This window comes from Xyrauchen texanus, chromosome 11 (assembly GCF_025860055.1).
Source record: "Xyrauchen texanus isolate HMW12.3.18 chromosome 11, RBS_HiC_50CHRs, whole genome shotgun sequence".
Lineage (NCBI taxonomy): Eukaryota > Metazoa > Chordata > Actinopteri > Cypriniformes > Catostomidae > Xyrauchen > Xyrauchen texanus.
Genome location: NC_068286.1, coordinates 22,010,167 through 22,027,954, shown reverse-complemented (window position 1 = coordinate 22,027,954; position 17,788 = coordinate 22,010,167). Strand labels below are relative to the sequence as shown.

At 40.0% G+C, this 17,788-nt stretch overlaps 2 protein-coding genes across 2 annotated transcripts in view; both read right to left on the bottom strand.

The window, feature by feature from the left end:
• Window positions 1-821: 821 nt before the first annotated feature.
• Window positions 822-8,599, bottom strand: klf5a (Kruppel-like factor 5a). The gene is made up of 4 exons (XM_052138227.1): window positions 8,291-8,599; window positions 5,780-6,692; window positions 5,091-5,150; window positions 822-2,448 (listed from the first exon to the last, which is right to left on the bottom strand). The coding sequence occupies exons 1-4, from the start codon at window positions 8,459-8,461 to the stop codon at window positions 2,270-2,272; spliced, it is 1,323 nt and encodes a 440-aa protein (XP_051994187.1). The 5' UTR covers window positions 8,462-8,599; the 3' UTR covers window positions 822-2,269.
• A 1,683-nt stretch (window positions 8,600-10,282) lies between these two features.
• Window positions 10,283-17,788, bottom strand: part of pibf1 (progesterone immunomodulatory binding factor 1) — a 75,111-nt gene continuing 67,605 nt past the window's right edge. Inside the window, 3 exon segments of the mRNA XM_052137106.1 lie at window positions 10,283-10,336; window positions 10,586-10,678; window positions 10,680-10,745. Coding sequence (XP_051993066.1) covers window positions 10,283-10,336; window positions 10,586-10,678; window positions 10,680-10,745 — 213 coding nt within the window.

The following is a 17,788-nucleotide window of genomic DNA, read 5'->3' as shown; positions in this document are numbered from 1 at the left end:
TACATTTCTTTTTTCTTGGGCTTTAGAATCATCACCAGATAGTGAAGAGATTGAACAACTACACTGCTGGTCAAAAGTCCTTAAACACTTGACTGAAATGTTTCTCATGATCTTAAAAATCTTTTGATCTGAAGGTGTATGCTTAAATGTTTGAAATTAGTTGTGTAGACAAAATTATAATTATTCCACCATATTAATTTATTTCATTATAAAACTTAAATTTTATAAAAAAATAAAAAAAAAGTTTTTGAAATTGATGACTTGGACCAAATAATAAAGAAGAGCAGCCAATAAGTGCCCAACATAGATGGGAACTCCTTAAATACTGTTTAAAAGCATCCCAGGGTGATACCTCAAGAAGTTGGTTGAGAAAATGTCAAGAGTACATGTCTGCAAATTCTAGGCAAAGGGTGACTAATATGAAGATGCTAAAATCTAACACAGTTTTGATTTATTTGGGATTTTGTTTAGTCACAACATAATTTCCATTATTCTAAAATGTGGAAAAAAAATATATATATATATATATATATTATAATAAAAACTACTTTTGACCAGTAGTGTACTTTATAGAGATTAAGAGAAGTGAACTGGAGTAAATTCCTAGGAATACACCTATGTAAACTATAGAAATGCCATTTGCCTGCTTGGGGGAGGATGATTAATGATAACTGTGTAACTTTTATTACTCCAGTGTAGTAAGAACCTGCCTGGATAAACATTATTATAGCTCTGCATTTACATAATTTCTGAGGAAATCTGAAAGAAACTGCAAAAAACTCAGTTAGTAAAAACCATTAAAAATTAAGAAGTTGATTTTATTAGGTTTCATTTCAATCGGTAGGCCAAAAAAAAAACACAAAAAAAACACTTTTGTCATGAGGACAAACAATTTAGAAATACAGTCTGAAAATCTACAAAGAAGTTTAATTGAAATATGTAATTTTTTTACTGTATTATATGTAAAAAAATAAAATAAAATCTTGAGCAATATGAGGCCCTTTTTCTGCTTTTCAAAAAAAAAAAGTAACAAAATATTTCAAAATAATATTTACAATAAAATGTCACAGTATTTACATAAAGGCATTTCAATTACACAAAACTTGTCAAATTCTACTTCACAAAGCCAATGCAATAAATACATTGATTTCACAAGAAAGAACCGATTGATACTTTAACCCTCACTTTACTCTTGAAAGGCAGCCAAATCGCTGTAATCGTGGCATAATGGTAACCTGCTGAATTTTTTACCTTCTGTCCATGTATAAACAAGAAAAGTGTAATTTTAGCATGTACTGCTGATAAAAACAAACATCAAAAGGCACTTTAAGATGAAATGTGTTTCAAAGGCATTACTTCAAAAGAACAGCCACTGTGGTCTCGCACATTCATATGAGCTTATGCATCAATGACAATAGGAAAACAAATGGTCGTCATGCTTCTGTGTGTATAAAGAAGACTGTACAAATCACACAACTGTCTAAAGCCCTTTTCCATTTCTCATTGCTTTTCTATAGCATTGTTTAATAATTCATGAAAGAATTGCTGTTCAGTAGCAGCACATTATCATCCACAGCTATAAATACTTCAGCAACTGAATCTGCCTGAAGAGGGAATTGCAGTATAAGTTGCATACTTGAAGGTCCTGTATAAGCAGTAACTATTCCAGTGATGTATATTTAAGGTCTTTATCTAACATATGTATAAATCTTTTCCAGTCTAATTCAAGTGCAAAGTAATAAGGGATTTGTGGCTTAGTGCTTTGAAAATGCACAAGATTTAACAAATCTTGTACAGTTTACAGTTTTATTAAATATGTTTAAAAACAAACGTAACTGTATATTTCCATCTTCCAGGGAAGTCTTTTTTAGGCTGTGAGTGATGCATTGAGGCTGTCTCATGTACCAGACAACTTATTTACATTCAAGAGAATGGTAAAATGTGAGGAGTGTCTTCAAGGAAATTTGATCTATGCATCCTCAAAACCATTTGTTATAAGGAGACAGAAAGAAAAAGTACAGATTATGATATCTGAAGGTATTAAACAACAAGAAATTTAATTTCATGGTAATAGCAGAAGTTTTGTCAGTTTATGGTCAACAGCTTGTTTAAACAGTGTTGACATTTCAAAGAGACACATTTTTACCCTAAATATTAGAAGGGACGTCATGGTAGAGAGGAAGAAATATGTTGTTCTATTATCTTTTCAAGTGCATAATAATAAGTAAGTGTGTGTGTGTGTGTGTGTGTGTGTTTTTTTTGGGGGGTCCTAATTCTGGTGCCTCTTCATATGCAGTGCGAGATGATCAGAGCGAGAGAAGCTTCGGCTGCACACGGCACACTGGAAGGGTTTGGCTCCTGTGTGCTTCCTGAAGTGACGCGTCAGCTCATCGGAACGGGCAAATCGCCAGTCACAGCCCTCCCACGTGCACCTGTACGGCTTCTCACCTGAACATAGAGCACAATGGGTACCAACTTTGTTGAGAGAAATGGGGTAGTGACTTGAGCAAGACAGAAACTGTTGTTACATCCAGAGTTAAAACAGGTTTGTCACTTTTCAACCTGTTTTCACATCACTAATACATTAGTAATACTGAATTAGTAATATGTGTAATCTTTATCTCTCTGTCATCGCTATAGTAACCACAGCAAACATGCATTCAGAGGTGTGGATCTAGCTCATAAAATTCACTTAAATCTATCTCTAAGATTAAAGTATTCAGCATTTCATTATGGTCATGGTGGTTGACCAAATACCCATTCAGTCATAAAAAGTCTTACAATGTTTGCCTGTGAAAAATGTGGGTTTAAAATTTTAAAAGTCTCCTTTCCACTACTTTCTTCCTTCTAAATCAGAGCCAGTCTAATAATGTCTTCAGTCTGCCAGCTGCACACACGTGCATGAAAATATAGTGCCCCTTATAGGTAAAGTCCAATGTTTGAAATTCATAAAAACATCAATAACAGATAATAAAACCTGTAACAATAAGGTTCTATTTGACAACATTAATAAATGCATTAGGTATCATGAACTAAAAATAAATATAATTTCACAGCATTTATGGTGACACTTTACAATAAGGTTCCATTCATTAACATGAGTTAATGCATAAGGTATCCTAAACAAACTATTAACAATATATTTATTCATCTTTGTTAATGCTAGTTAATAAAACTACAATTGTCCATTGTTAGATTATGTTAGTTCTTAGTGGATTAACTAATGTTAACCAATACAACTTTTGATTTTAAAAACACATTAGTGTTGAAATTAACATTAAGATTCACAAATGCTTAATAAGTATTGTTAATTGTTTGTTCATGTTAACTAATGTTGTTAACTAATGTTAACAAATGGAACCTTATTGTAAAGTGTTACTGCATTTATTAATCTTGGTTAATGTTAATTTATAAAAATACAATTGTTCATTGCTATTTCAAGTTTGTTCAAAATACATTAAATAATGTTAACTTATACAACATTTTTTATAAAAGTACTGTATATGTTAAATTATATATTTTTGGTTAATAAACATTAACCAAGATGAATTAGTGCTGTAAAGTACTGTTCATTGTTAGTTAACTAATGTTAACAAATACAACCTTATTGTAATGTGTTACCATGAAATAAATAAACAACTAATAAAATGCTATATTTAAAATACTTAAAGAGAGGTTGATAACAAATTGTTTGATCAGTACTTTAAGAGACTTAATCTTGTGTCTTCAACACCAGGGTAGATAAATAATAGTAATGTTTGTGCATTGTAAGCATTACGTTTTTAAAGATTTTATCAGATTATTTAACACCAGTACAAGCTAAACAGTACCTGCAAACAACATTACAACATGTTTTCATTTATCATGGCTCTTCCCTATAAGTACTAATAGAAAACAGGAGCAGAACAACTATAAAGAATGATGCAAGTTTAGCTGTTTCAACCTCATGCAATAGGTGCGGTGCTCCAAAAACAATTAACTACCTAAACGTCAGAACATGTGCCTGTCTTGGAGCTTTGACATGTGTGAGGAGAGCCCCAAACAGGAATCCTGTAATGACTTGTTTGGATTGCTTGTATCATACGCTGTCTGCCTAAGGCCTAACTCTTTTCTCCAAGGACTGGTTGGATTGGGTTTTTATCTTGGGTGGTTATCTGGTAACAGTGAGGTTTCTTTTAGCCAAATAAAAAGAAGATATTCCCCCATTATTAATCATAACCATTCAAATTACCAGGAAAGTAGGAGCGTACATATACACAGGTTCCAAAATTGTGCTAAAAAGTTGGGTTTCTGTTTGGTGTTGGAACACTGATATCCAAGCCACTTTTACCAGCTGTTGTTCAAGATTGCATGAATGTAATAAGATTTGTTTGAAAATAAAACCTGCAGTCTAATTGTAATGCCTTCTCTAACATGCTGTTTACTCAAATACAGCAACACTAAATTGAACAGTCTAATCCAGGCCACATCAAGTCCTATTGAGAAGAGTGAGTGGCATTATCTTATCATAATAGTACTTTAAAACCATTGTGAGTCAGTAATTAGGCTTACGACTTGGTGACATAAATAAATTTACGCCTGGAAAAATCGGAATGGGGATTGCCTGATAAGTCATAGTGATTAGGTGCTTGCTTATCCTTCACATACCAAAGGCCAAGTTCTGGAATGAATGAATATTTACAGAAATCCCTTTGGGTCAAATGAGGTGTGCTGTTCCGTTCATTTCCAAACAGATACTAAATATATTTTTGTCGACATGGGGGAGTGGAGATTAAACAATGAAAAAAATATTTTTTTCTACCGACAGTTAAAAAGTAGCCTAGAGGTCATTCAAATATTGGACGTTATAATTTGACATGAAAAAAGGAACTAGAAAAAGTTGTTATTGCTGATGTATTTGGGCACCGTTTGGTGCAACCTCATAATAGGGGGAGATGCAGGATTGCTTTCAAGCAGCGTGCGAGAATGAACACATGTGCATGCCAACAACACACTTCTGCCCAGCAACATGACAGTAAAGTGCCAAAATAGGAGCCAGGCCCAGCTTAATCGAGCATAAATAAAACCATTGTTAATTGGTGAACACTTACCAGTGTGTGTCCTCAAGTGAGCTTTCAAGTGTGATGACTTGGTGTAAACTTTCTTGCAACCTTAGAAAAAGATATGTTTTTTGTTATTCAAAACAGTTAAGTATTTTTGTGTTTAACAAAATGTTAGGTAATCGTTGTTAATAAAAAACAATGCAATTATTATTATAAATGCATAAATAGTATCACAAGGTGATTTAATATATTTTCAAAAGAGATTTAAAAACATCAAAGTCACCAACACATAATCAGTTGCTTTATTCATCACCACAGTCACAAATGAGAACATCCTGTTCTTTGGTTTCAGTTCACTTTCTTTACAATTAGGAATCCAAAAGTAATTTCATCTCATTAGCTGTAAAACCCCATTCAGTGAAGTAAAGCAGTGATGGGTTCTAAATTGCGGAGCACAATGCTTCAGACATGCAGCTTCTTAGCGTAAATGCACTATTAATGGCACTGTGAGGCTTGTCTGTTTTACAATTTGCCCAGTCAATTTGATGCAACAGGATTCAATAACAATCAGCCTGACGTCAACACTTTGGCATTTGTTTTAAGCACTGGTTAAAAGGCTTTGGCCATCTCTGAATTATTTAACAGCAGATTCAAGCATATGAGTAAGAAAGCACAGTAGAAGAAAGTGCAATGCTCCTGCAATGATACTGGGGAATGACTGTTAACAATTTCTGTACCTGGAAAATCACAGTGGTGTATCCGTCTCTTCTCGAGGTCTGGGTTTGTCCTTCGGTTGTAGCGGACAGGCATGGACCCAGTGGTACCGGGAGCTCGTGTTAAGGTGGGGGTCGGGTGACTGGGTGCATGCACAGCCATTTTGGAGGCGATAGTGGCAGCATAAGATGGTGGTGGTGTCAGATTTTGAAGCAGTTCCTTCTGTCTATCAGGACTGCCAGGTTCTGAAGAGGGAGGTGATGGGGGAAGGTAGGGCATTTTGAGCTGTGAGTGGGGCTGACCCTGGGGGTGGATGAAGTGACCCGAGCCCAGAGGGTACCCGGAGGCAGGCATGCCACAGTATGGCTTGGCAGCAGTCTGTTGTGTCGCTAAGTGCAGGTCATGGAAAGTAGGCATCTGTGAGGGCATAGAGTGAGAGTGAGCGTGAGGGTGGGAGTGAGAGTCTGTGACATTCTGATGGTGAACGTCAAGCTCTGAGCAGAGAAGCTGGAAAAGAGGCCCATCCTGAGGGATGTCAAAGCCTTGCATCTCCTGCTTGATGAAGACCCCACAATTGTCTTCCACAGTGTTGATGTCAGAGCCTGGAGTGGAATTCGAATTAAAAATGCTGGTGAAATCTGGTAACGTGGGCTGCGCAGGACCAGTTGTGCTCACCGGGCACTGCGGATGAGAGAAAGGAGCTGCCACAGGTTCAGTTTTAACCTGGCTGGGCACTGAAGGCCGTGCAGGTCGGCACAGCCCCGTTCTTAGGTAAGCTAAGTCAGGCAGGTAGACATTCATGTTGATACTGTAGGGGGAACCCTGGTCGTCCCCGAAAAACTGGTCCACTACGGAGGCACTGTCTTGCCGTGACTTGTTTGGCTCTGGGAGAGTCACATGTTGTGGAGACAGATATTTATCCATCTCTAATTTAGCCTAGAGAGCAAAAGAGAGAGGCGAAGGTTTTAAGATTGCATTGCAGCTGTAACTGCACTTAAGGACAAACACGATAAACAGACTTCAGCATAATAATTCTGCAACTGCTGAAATATCGCATACTCTGCTACTGTCAGCAAAGCTGGCAGGTGCTCCTGGGACATCTTGTGTTGGCTGAGCACATACTTATATTTATACAATTTTAGGAAAGCTTGCAAGAATGCATACTGTATATAAATTTACGGTCTTTAAAATGGCCAACCTCCCTGCTTACTCAGCAAACCAACTTGTTCAGAGACACTCTTGTGATTGAAAGCATGAGAGGCTTCAGTTTACAATAAAATCTCAGGTCTGTACATCTACTGTATGTGTTAATCACTGACATGAATGGTCGAGAATTGTCCCTCACATGAACAGACACGAACTTTGAAGTATGCGAAGCGAAATACATCATTCACATACAGTATCACTAGATTATATTGTCTAATTTAGTGAAAGACCCAAGAAACAAACCGTTCATGGGATGATTGCAGTGAAATAATTGCATTGTTACTATCTATCTATGACTACAGTGGAAAACACAGACACAAACAAGCCTCGAATGTCTCAATAAAAATAGCCGCAAATTCTAAATGCATTTCTTAATGAACCTAAAAATCACGAAATTGTGTTTTAACATATTATCTGTGAATTTGTGTTCATGAATACATTTTGTTGAGAGGATGAAGCGAGTGTCCTGCTCTATTAGGCTGTATATAGCAGTCAGAGGTAAAACATTTATCAAGTCCTCATTCAATACATTTGTGCTAAATTCCGCCTAAGACTGTAAAACAGCGCTCATACCACAAGCTCAAAACAGACTTTGCTGTTGGTGGAAAGCATGCTGAAAAGATTGCTCAGCCTTTCCAAATTAATGCCATGCAATTATCATAAAAATGTAATCAGCGGAAAATAATAAATCAGGGCCCGTTCATTACTCGCTGCTGTTTGTAACATCTACAGAGTCGCGTGTGCAATAAACAAGAGGGAAGTAAAGGCCCCGCTCGCGCACACATACAGCACACACTCGGAATGCCAGAGCTCTTTAAGTGCTCTTTACGCGGCTGCTACGCATTGCTATTTCTGGATTTAGATCTTCCAGCTGTTCGCCGGACATGTATCTCTTTCACAAGTTTTCAGATTGAGGGTCGGCGTTGCTGGGAAGTTTCAGACCGGAGCGCGAGAGAAACGCGCGTGGTGAGGAGGGGGAGTCAGTTGTTGACGGTTCGGTAGCCAAGAGACCAACTGCAAGCAACTGACATGAGACTGTGCGCTATCCGACCCAGCCCAAACTCTCCCTTCAGTGACAACCACGGGGAAATCCCAAAAAGATCACCAAATCCTTCTGAAATATACTCATGTAATGAGCAAAAAGCGCTTTTATTAGACTAGATTCTGATGCATTCGTGGAGCATGCAGACGTATAATTTACAACGGCCCATCTTTCACAAGCATCGATGCTTATCTTTAATTCATCCAGTGATGTAGTCCAACCTTCTCGCCAACAACGAAAAAGCGAAACTCCATCATACACAGAGCTCTGTTTAAAACACAATTACCTGAGAGTAGTCGTTTGGCAAGCACCTTTCCGTGATGGGATTCTTGGCTTCAAAGGAAAACAGAGAGGAGTCCTCCTGAAATCCGTCGGATAATGAGGGTTTGAGAAGGGAGAGAAAATCATCTTGTCCCGGTGCGAGCGCAGCGCTCATCGCAAGAAGCGTAGTGGCCATAAACCCGTGGATGTGACGGAGAGAGCGTTCGTAAAATGTGTTTTGATAGACGTGGAGTAAGAGGAGATGAGTGTGTGTGGTGCATGGAATGACACCCGTGCGTGTATATGCGTGCGCGTTTTCGGTTGTAATGTCTCGTTTTGCCTCCCTCCGCTCCAGGAGCTTCGGCATATGTATGAACGCTGACGGGGCGGGGCGTGACTGTCAGGGATCGAGAAAGTGAGACGGCTATACCTTACTACAAACTGAAAACAGAGTGCTAGCCTTACGTCTGTCAAGCCATATACATGTTTTATTAGAATGACATGATGGCTGTGAAGGATATAATAAACAACAGAGCTGGTTTTCACAATCCTTTAAATTGTGAATTTAAAGGATATTTTTTGACATCTACTTTCAACCTTGTTAACGGATGTTTGCCCGCAGGTCTGCTGTGTTTACAAAGCTGTAAATCGTATTTAGGCTACTAATTGTAAATCTAAGGTAGCCTACCATTCATTCTGATTGTGTCTGGCTGAAAGAAGAAAGTCATATACACCTAGAATGGCTTGAGGGTGAGTAAACTATGGGATCATTTTCATTTTGGGGTGAACTAACCCTTTAAGAGGATACAAATAAGCGTGCAATGCTGCTGCAATGTATGCACGCGCTACTCTATCTTTAACAACAGCGCGTCTTGCGTCTTACGGATACGTATGAAGGTAAAATAGTGCCTAAATGATTTGCATGCACAGAGTAACATTTGTAAAAGTGTAAATTATGTTATAATCATGATAGAACAATCTGCATGCACAGCGCTACGATTTGTGAAAGTAAATCAAATTGCAATCATAAAAATGAATTGCATGTGCATAGAATGTTTCGTAAAGGTGTAAATCAAGTTGCAAGCATAAGAAAAAAATATTAGCAATACTAATAATACAAAAAATTAACGCTTTGCATAAGTGTAATTCATGTGTTGTGAATCTAGTAACACAAAGTAAATTTGATGTGTATTCTTCTAACACTTTTGGCACTGTTTTTGTGCGTAAACATTGCCAAAAACATTTCAAACCTTTGCAAGGTTTGCAAGCATAGAAAAAGGGTGCAATGAACAGCTAAATGTATTGACCACCTGGAATCAGTCTGTATGTGTAAAATAAACTACATCAAACTTGTAAATGACTTGTGTTTGTGGTATAAATATTTTCCAGAAATAATCAGATATACACGGTTCTGTCTTCCCTTTGTTGCATTCACACTTTTGGCATGAATTTCTCAATGAAAATAGTTTTGCAAGTGCATGGGGGAAGACAGGTCTACCTGCTCCTAGTAACCAATCAAATGAGGTTTTCGTTGACCAGTTTACTTTGACCTGATTGGTTTAATAACGTGAACTGAACTAGGCACTAAAATAGTGTCAAAAGTGTAAGCGCAGTGTAAGTCAGAAGAATACACACCAAATTTACTTTGTGTTATTATGCTATTACATATTCACAACACATGAATTACACTTATGTAAAGCATTAAAGCATTGCAAAAACTGAAATTGAAACTTGATTTAGCCTACACCTTTAGAAAATGTTCTGTGTGCATGCAATTAAGGCACTATTTTACTATTTTACTGTTTTGCTCATACCACCTTTTGTTAATTGATCTAAAAACCTTAAATCATTTAAAATGCAATAGAGACAAGAATAAATTCACTTGTTTCCATAAACAGAATCAAATTATTAATAAAAAATAAAAACCTGTGTAACTAGTTATGTAATAGGTTCTCTATAACAAACATACTTTTATCAGTGATAAGAGTAACATTCTAAAACCAGCAGAACAAGTCCCTCATTTGGTTTTCCGTTTGAGTTTTCGGCACCACTCAGGAACCTCTTTATTGGTCTGTAAAAAGAAAAGAAAAAAAAAAATCAGTTAACATACAGAATTCCATGGACTTTGCTTGAGTAAATAATTCATAAAACTTAGGGTATTGCCACAAGTAAATAGCAAGCCAAATAAAAACGGAGATGAAATGTGTCAATAGTTCAAATATCTCTACAATGAGTCTTTTCTTTGTCCACAGAGAATATATTTTTTGTCATGCAATAGTGTTTAAATGGCTGTTTTCATGGCCAGCCAGGTAAAACTTACAAACACATGGGGTTTTGGTCCATCGTTGTTTTGCTCCTCAGTTGTGCTTTTTAAAAATCTGGGTCTGTGAACTATCTGCCATGAACTATCTACCATCTGTCTTGAGAACACCGTGCTGTGAATGCATGCTGATCAGGACTTGCTTCATTACCGACAGTTCCTGCAACAGGTAAGAACAAATTAGTTGTAGCCTAATGGTTAAAGATTTCAGCTGATTTAACCCAGAACATGGCCCAGTAGCACAACCCCCTCCCCAAATGCATACCATCCATACCATACTTACATAAAAAGTAACTTGTAGCTTGTTATTTAGCACTTTTTAAAAATAATTATAATAAAAAAAAGAAAACCTCCTGGAGTAGCCTGGGGGTTCATGTACCCATTATTGTACATCACTTAGAGGTGCAGTGGTAATAGGATGAAATGGAATTTGTAATTTCTCCAGTTCACAGGGTGCCATGAGAATACCTCAGGCACACAACTCTTCTGTAAATGCATGTACTTCAAAATCAATTGAAGGAAACGCCCTTTAACAACAAAGCATATTTTCACTACTCCAAAGTCATTGTATGCATAATAAAGTTCTGGGAATGGATAAAAGTTACTTCAAATGCTGGTGCTTACCGCTGACTAAAAGATGGAGAGTAAAGAAAAAAATGCCCAATATCCCATAATGTTTTAAGAAATCTTTGTAGCATTATAGACCACAGAATGTAAAGTGGTCTGAAAACAGTGAAGATACAATATCACTTTATTCTCAAGACAGCTCTGAGCTCTAAATATGTAAAAAATAAAAATAAAAATAAAATATATATATATATATATATATATATATATATATATATATATATATATATATATATATTTTTTTTTTTTTTTTCTGTCAGTATTTCTGTCAGATCTCAGTGATTTGGACCATGGCATGATTGTTGGTGCCAGATGGGCTGGTTTGAGTATTTCTGTAACTGCTGATCTCCTTGGATTTTCACACACAACAGTTTCATGTTTCAGATCTGGTCGGTACATAACATTTCTTGTTAATGACTGATCTAGTTTTATACTGTAGAGTTATAATCAATCAAAATACAGCTACTTGTTGACAACTGTGTATTAATGAGTTAATTTATGTTTGTGATTCTTGTTCAACCTCAGTCTTGTCTCAACTATAACTTATCAGCAATTTGTGGCTGCATTGAAGAAAAATCTCTTCATGCTTTTACCTGACGTGTGAATATATTAAATGTGTTTAGTGAAAAAAGTTAACAGCAAAAGTACAAAATCTTGTTCCAACATGCTGCTAAAATCATGGACCGCATAAAGCCTTTAATGAAGAAAAGTAGAAAATATACACTTCATTAATAAAAAATCTAATAAATAACGATCAAGTGATTCAATGTTTGAAGCTATTTTACACAAAAGTGCCTCATTTTATTTTTCTCCTGTAAACTAACTGTCTTGTATTGCTCTCAGAATGCAACACTATCTCTAAAAAAAATTATTGGAAAAGAATAATGAGGCCAATAATGAAAGTTTGGAAGAACAAACAGATTGACCCGAACCACTTTCACAAGCATGATTTGAGCAGGAAGTTTCACAGTTATAAGTTTTAATTTTGTGGCTTTCTTACAAGTACACTGTTGATTATTGTGAACCAAACAAATCTTCACTCTGCATAATTCAACACAGTTGTAGGTAAAAGTTGGCCTGCAGCTGATTAACAAATCTCTTTCAAAACAATAACATTAGCTAGCAGGTTAGCAGAGGCCTACAGCTGTGCACTGGGTGTGCACCGTAGCTACAACACAAAACTCTGCATTTGAACTCTCGGTAGTAGATAAATCCACAAATAATCAAGCATACTTACAGGTTGTGATCCTGAAGCACCAGATTGTCCCAAAAAAGTGGGAACTGCACCATCAGGAGTAACCTTTCAACCATCTTGAAAATCCGGCATCGGTTGTGGTTGTACTGCTAAATAATTTAAATACATTTTAACCACTGATTCTTCAATTTGTCTGCCTTTGGAAGTCCAAACAAAGAAGTTTTGCTTTCGCAGTGAAGAAAACATAGCCTTCTGGACATAGCATCAACACTAACCCAACTCATCCTGGTCTTGGCTATAACTACCTTTGTTTGAGGGTGGGCCAAAGTAGCTCTTAGGTGTGCATTATGCAATGTGTTACAGTATCTAGTGATGTAGATACTTTATGGAAGAAATGGCTGGACTACAATCCAGCCGTTTCTTGTAGTTCTTAAGCAGTGTTGTCTGTGGGAGAGAATAACTCCCTTTTGCATGTACTTTGTGCTTTGTAACTTTGCAGACCTTTTACATGGACAAACAGCTATATTACACACTAAAGGAAAGGTAAAATCCCAAAAATGTTACTAATCATGCATAGGAAAGTAATCTAAAATATCTCCTGCTAGCACATGACACTGCACTTCAGCAGTGAATGTAGATCAGCCCAATGCATACTCAGTCCGAGTCATTCAATATTGCTATTTATCACTGCATGGCCATATGCGCTGGCATGCAAAAAAGCGCCAGAGAGGAGCAGCTGTCTGTGAGGATTGCATGCTTTCTGCCAACATGCCACTGGAAGTTGTGAAGTCGGCACAGTGTGTGCCAGCAGAATTTGGTTGAAAATAGCTGCAGATTTCACCAGCGCTTAATCAGTTACGCCCTGCCCTTAACATCCTGAGAGTTCAGAATGTCAGAAGAGGTGTAATGTACCTTCACATACCTTTCAATAGAGCAGAAATAGGCTCACACCATTCATTTAATACAAACACAGCTAAAAAATAAATACCTAAAATTTGAAAAATCCAACCTAAATTGATTAAATTATCACAAGTGTAATTTCATGCACAGACTGCTGGTTTGGTGTCTTTCAAAACACAAAATTCAAAACTAATGGGTCAAGTAGATTTGACTTCACACATCAGTTCCTCATAATGAGGCAATCTACTAGCTGTCTGTCAGCAGAAAAACACAAGCTACAATGCTATTACTAATCTGATGACTTGAGCATGGGAAACAGTTGACCTGAGACACCTGAGAGACAGGATTTTCTAGTTAGTTAATGTATCTCTGAAACTTCTAGGAAATAGTGCTTGTCACAAATGAAAAAGATGTACAGAAATATAAAGAGCATCCTAAACACAAAGTTGAGGCATACATGGATTAATTGCAGAGTCACAGCTTCTTAATTTAAAGAAGCCATTTAAAAAAGGGATTACAGACAGCTTGTTTTAACATTTTACATGATGTGGCCATTGCTTGAAATTGCAGGCAAGGGTGACTGGATGACAATGAAAGAGGACACACCTAAACTACTAGACCGTGCGTTTGTCATTCTATTGTATGGGAGAACTTCCTTCTCACACTCACATGTGGATACCTTTAATGGACAATGTAAATGTTAAAATTGTAATTCCTGACCTAAGCTGAAAAGCACAGAGTCTGATTACATAGTGGCAAAAAGCGTGGAGTACTCATTTCCTGTAGAAAACCAAATATGCCTCAAAACATTTGTAATCATAACTTGGAATAGTATAAATGAAATAGGTTTTATTTGATTATTCCAATTTCCAATTGATTTGTTTCCAAAATCTGTTTTCCTTGTTTTAAAGTTTAATCAAATTGTATCATCATAAAACCTGTCATCAAATGAAAACAGAACCAATATTTAAAAAAAAAACATTATTTTTATCAAATGAAGTGCTTCTATACAGATCCTTACATCACAATCCAAAACACAACATTAAAGTTTTTTTTTTGTCAAATACATTGCTGCATCACAATACCAATGAAAATATCGATTAACATTTTGATTCAATACAATAGCAGACTTGCTTGTGAGACCTTGTTTAAATATAATGTAATTATTATTTATATATTATTATTCTTAACGTTATTGCTACATTCAATAAATCTTTTATTTTAGTGGAAAAGAAAAAGATGAACTTTTAGTTTGTATGTTTATAATGACAGCTAATTACCACTGGATAAGAAAAAGGCAAAACAGATTTATTATTCAAGTCCTCCAATTATGTAGTGTAACGGAAGTAAGGTAGGTTTAAACACTGTTAAAGTATTGTTAAATTTCTTTTTTGGAGAATTAAAAAAAATACTAAAACTTTGCCTTTTTCTTATCCAGAGGTCAGTAGCTGTCAATAAAAACATAAAATTAAAAGTCCTTTATTTGCCTTTATGCCAAAATAAAAGCTTTATTCAACATAGTAATGATAATAAAATTGAAATAATAATTCAATTATCCATCCATCCATCCATCCATCGTCAACCGCTTATCCTGTGTACAGGGTCGCGGGGGGCTGGAGCCTATCCCAGCTAACATTGGGCGAAAGGCGGGGGACACCCTGGACAGGTCGCCAGTCCATCGCAGGGCCACACATAGACAGACATACATTCACACTCACCTCCACATAATTCAATTATATTTAAGCAATATCTCACAAGCAAGTGAACTTTCATAAGGACAAGTACAATTTAGAATGAAAGGGTTTAAAGCCTGGACTTCCATGAGTTATAGACAAATTACTGTTTTTTCTCCTGTTCTATTCCACTCCTGTTCTGACTGGCCATGTCTGCCTTCAGATTTTCCAGGAGATGACTGAAAACATTAGTGTAACCCGCACAAGAAGAGACAGTCACAATGTAAGTCAAACTGCGTTTTATTGCAGGCAGGCAAAAGTACAATCAAGGGGCAAATCCAGTGAAGAGTAGTCAAGGGCAGCGAGAGGTCGAAGCCGGGGAACCGGAGAATATAAAAGGGGCAAATCCAAAGAGAGAGGTCGTGGAAAGCGTAGGGTCAAAGCCGGGGTAATCAGAATCAGCGAGACGGGACTAGAGGGAGCAAAAGACAGGGGAACAAGGGGAGCTGGCAAGCTAAGAGGTGAACGAGAGGAGGTCAAAACTAGACGAGACTAGCGGGGGGCAAAGACACGGGAAACTAAATACAATAACCAACACCCATGAAATGGATGTGCTGTGGTATTTATAGGGGAAGGTGCAGGTGTAAACAATGAAAGGTGATGAGACAAGTGCAGGTGAAACGAATAATGGGGTGATTGAGACGAGTGCAGGTGGTCATAATGTTTTGGCCATAGGAGCGTGCATGTGAGCCCGAGGAGAGAGACCTGCTAACGAGCAGGAGATCTCGAGGGAGCAAAACGAGCGTGAGAGCTCGAGGGAGCAAAACGAGTGTGAGAGCTCGAGGGGGGCGGAACGAGCGTGCGAGCTCGAGGGGGCGGAACGAGCGTGTGAGCTTGAGGAGTGAGTGCGTGTGCGACGAAGCGGGGATGGGGCAGAGGAGCGGGGTTCGTGACAGTACTCCCCCTCTAAAACGGACGGCTCCTGACGGCCGCTCGGTTGCAAGGAAGTGGTGCTGGACGATCCCAACAAACAAAAAAACCCTGAACAAACAACCCACAAAACACACAAACAAAATTGAGGGCAGTCCAAGGGGCACAGAGGGAAATGAGACAGTCCATGGGGTCAATGGGCAGTTTCAAGTCAAGGTCAGGGGGAACATAGCGGACAGGCGGGTGGTCGGGAGATCTAGGGGGCAGCCATAGGGCAGAGGCTGGGTCAGGGGGTCTGGAAGGCGACTGGAGGACAAGGACTGGGTCCGGGGGTCTGGAAGGTGACCAACGGACAGGAACAGGGTCAGGAGGCCAGGGAAGAGGCCACAGGACAGGGAGAGTGTCAGGGGGCCACCGGACAGGGTCAGGGGGACAGGGAAGAGCCGTGAAAGGCGGTGCCATCAGAGGCGGCACTGTAGGCGGCTCTGAAGGTGGGGTTCTGGAAGGCTCTGGAGGTGGAGCCGAAGGAGGCTTTAGGGGCGAAGGCCTGAAAGGCTCAGGAGGTGGAGCCAATGGAGGTGGCACCGTGGGAGGTCCCCGAGGCGACGACCTGGCAGGCTCTGTAGTCTCGGGGGGTAGAGCCATAGGAGGCCCGAGAGGCGGAGCCATAGAAAGCTCTGGAGTCTTTTGGAGCAGAACCGTGAGGGGCTCGGGAGGTGGAGCCGTAGGAGGCTCGGGAGGCGGAGCCCTAGGAAGCTCTGGAGTCTCTGGGAGTAGAGCCGTGAGAGGCTCGGGGAAAAAGGTCATGGAAGACTCGAGAGGCTCTAGAGGTGGGGCCCTGGAAGGCTCGAGAGGCTCGAGGGGGGAGCCATGAAAGACTCGAGAGACGAAGCCCTGAGAGGCTTGAGGGGAGGAGGAGCCCTGAGAGACTCGAGAGGGGAAGCCCTGAGAGGCTTGGAAGGGGGTGGAGCCCTGAAAGACTCAAGAGGAGAAGCCCTGAGAGGCTTGAGGGGAGGAGGAGCCCTGAGAGGCTTGAGAGGGGGAGGAGCCCTGAGAGACTCGAGAGGCGAAGCCGTGAGAGGCTTGAGGGGTGGAGCCATGAAAGACTCGAGGGACCTAGCCCTGAGAGGCTCGAGGGGAGGAGGAGTCCTGAGAGACTCGTGAGGCGAAGCCGTGAGAGGCTTAAGGGGTGGAGCCATGAAAGACTCGAGGGACGGAGCCCTGAGAGGCTCAAGGGGTGGAGCCATGAAAGACTCGAGGGACGGAGCCCTGAGAGGCTCGAGGGGAGGAGGAGCCCTGAAAGACTCGAGAGGGGAAGCCCTGAGAGGCGTGGGGGGGGAGCCCTGAGAGACTCGAGAGGAGAAGCCTTGAGAGGCTTGGGAGGGGGAGCCCTGAAAGACTCGAGAGGAGAAGCCCTGAGAGGCTCGAGAGGAGGAGCCCTGGGAGGCTTGGGAGGAGGAGCTCTGGGAGGCTCGAGAGGAGGAGTCTTAGGAGGCTCGAGAGGAAGAGCCCTGGGAGGCTTGAGAGGAGCCCTGGGAGGCTTGGGAGGAGGAGCCTTGGGAGACTCGAGAGGCGTAGGCCGCAAGGGCTCTAAGGGGTGAGCAGAGGCTGGCAGAGCCGTGGAAGACTCTGAGGGCAGAGCAGAGGCTGGCAGAGCCGTGGAAGACTCTGGGGGTGGAGCAGAACCCGGCAGAGCCGTGGAAGACTCTGGGGGCGGAGCAGAACCCGGCAGAGCCGTGGAAGACTCTGGGGGCGGTGCAGAACCCGGCAGAGCCGTGGAAGACTCTGGGGGCGGAGCAGAACCCGGCAGAGCCGTGGAAGACTCTGGGGGCGGAGCAGAACCCGGCAGAGCCGTGGAAGACTCTGGGGGCGGAGCAG

Bases quoted from the DNA above. Each gene is read 5' to 3' on its own strand.
- klf5a (XM_052138227.1), bottom strand. From the start codon at position 8,461: ATGGCCACTACGCTTCTTGCGATGAGCGCTGCGCTCGCACCGGGACAA. The intron at 5,151-5,779 runs GTACAGAAATTG...TCTTTTTCTAAG, and splicing joins ACACCACTGTGATTTTCCAG to GTTGCAAGAAAGTTTACACC. The intron at 2,449-5,090 runs GTAAGTGTTCAC...CTCTATGTTCAG, and splicing joins TCACTTGAGGACACACACTG to GTGAGAAGCCGTACAGGTGC.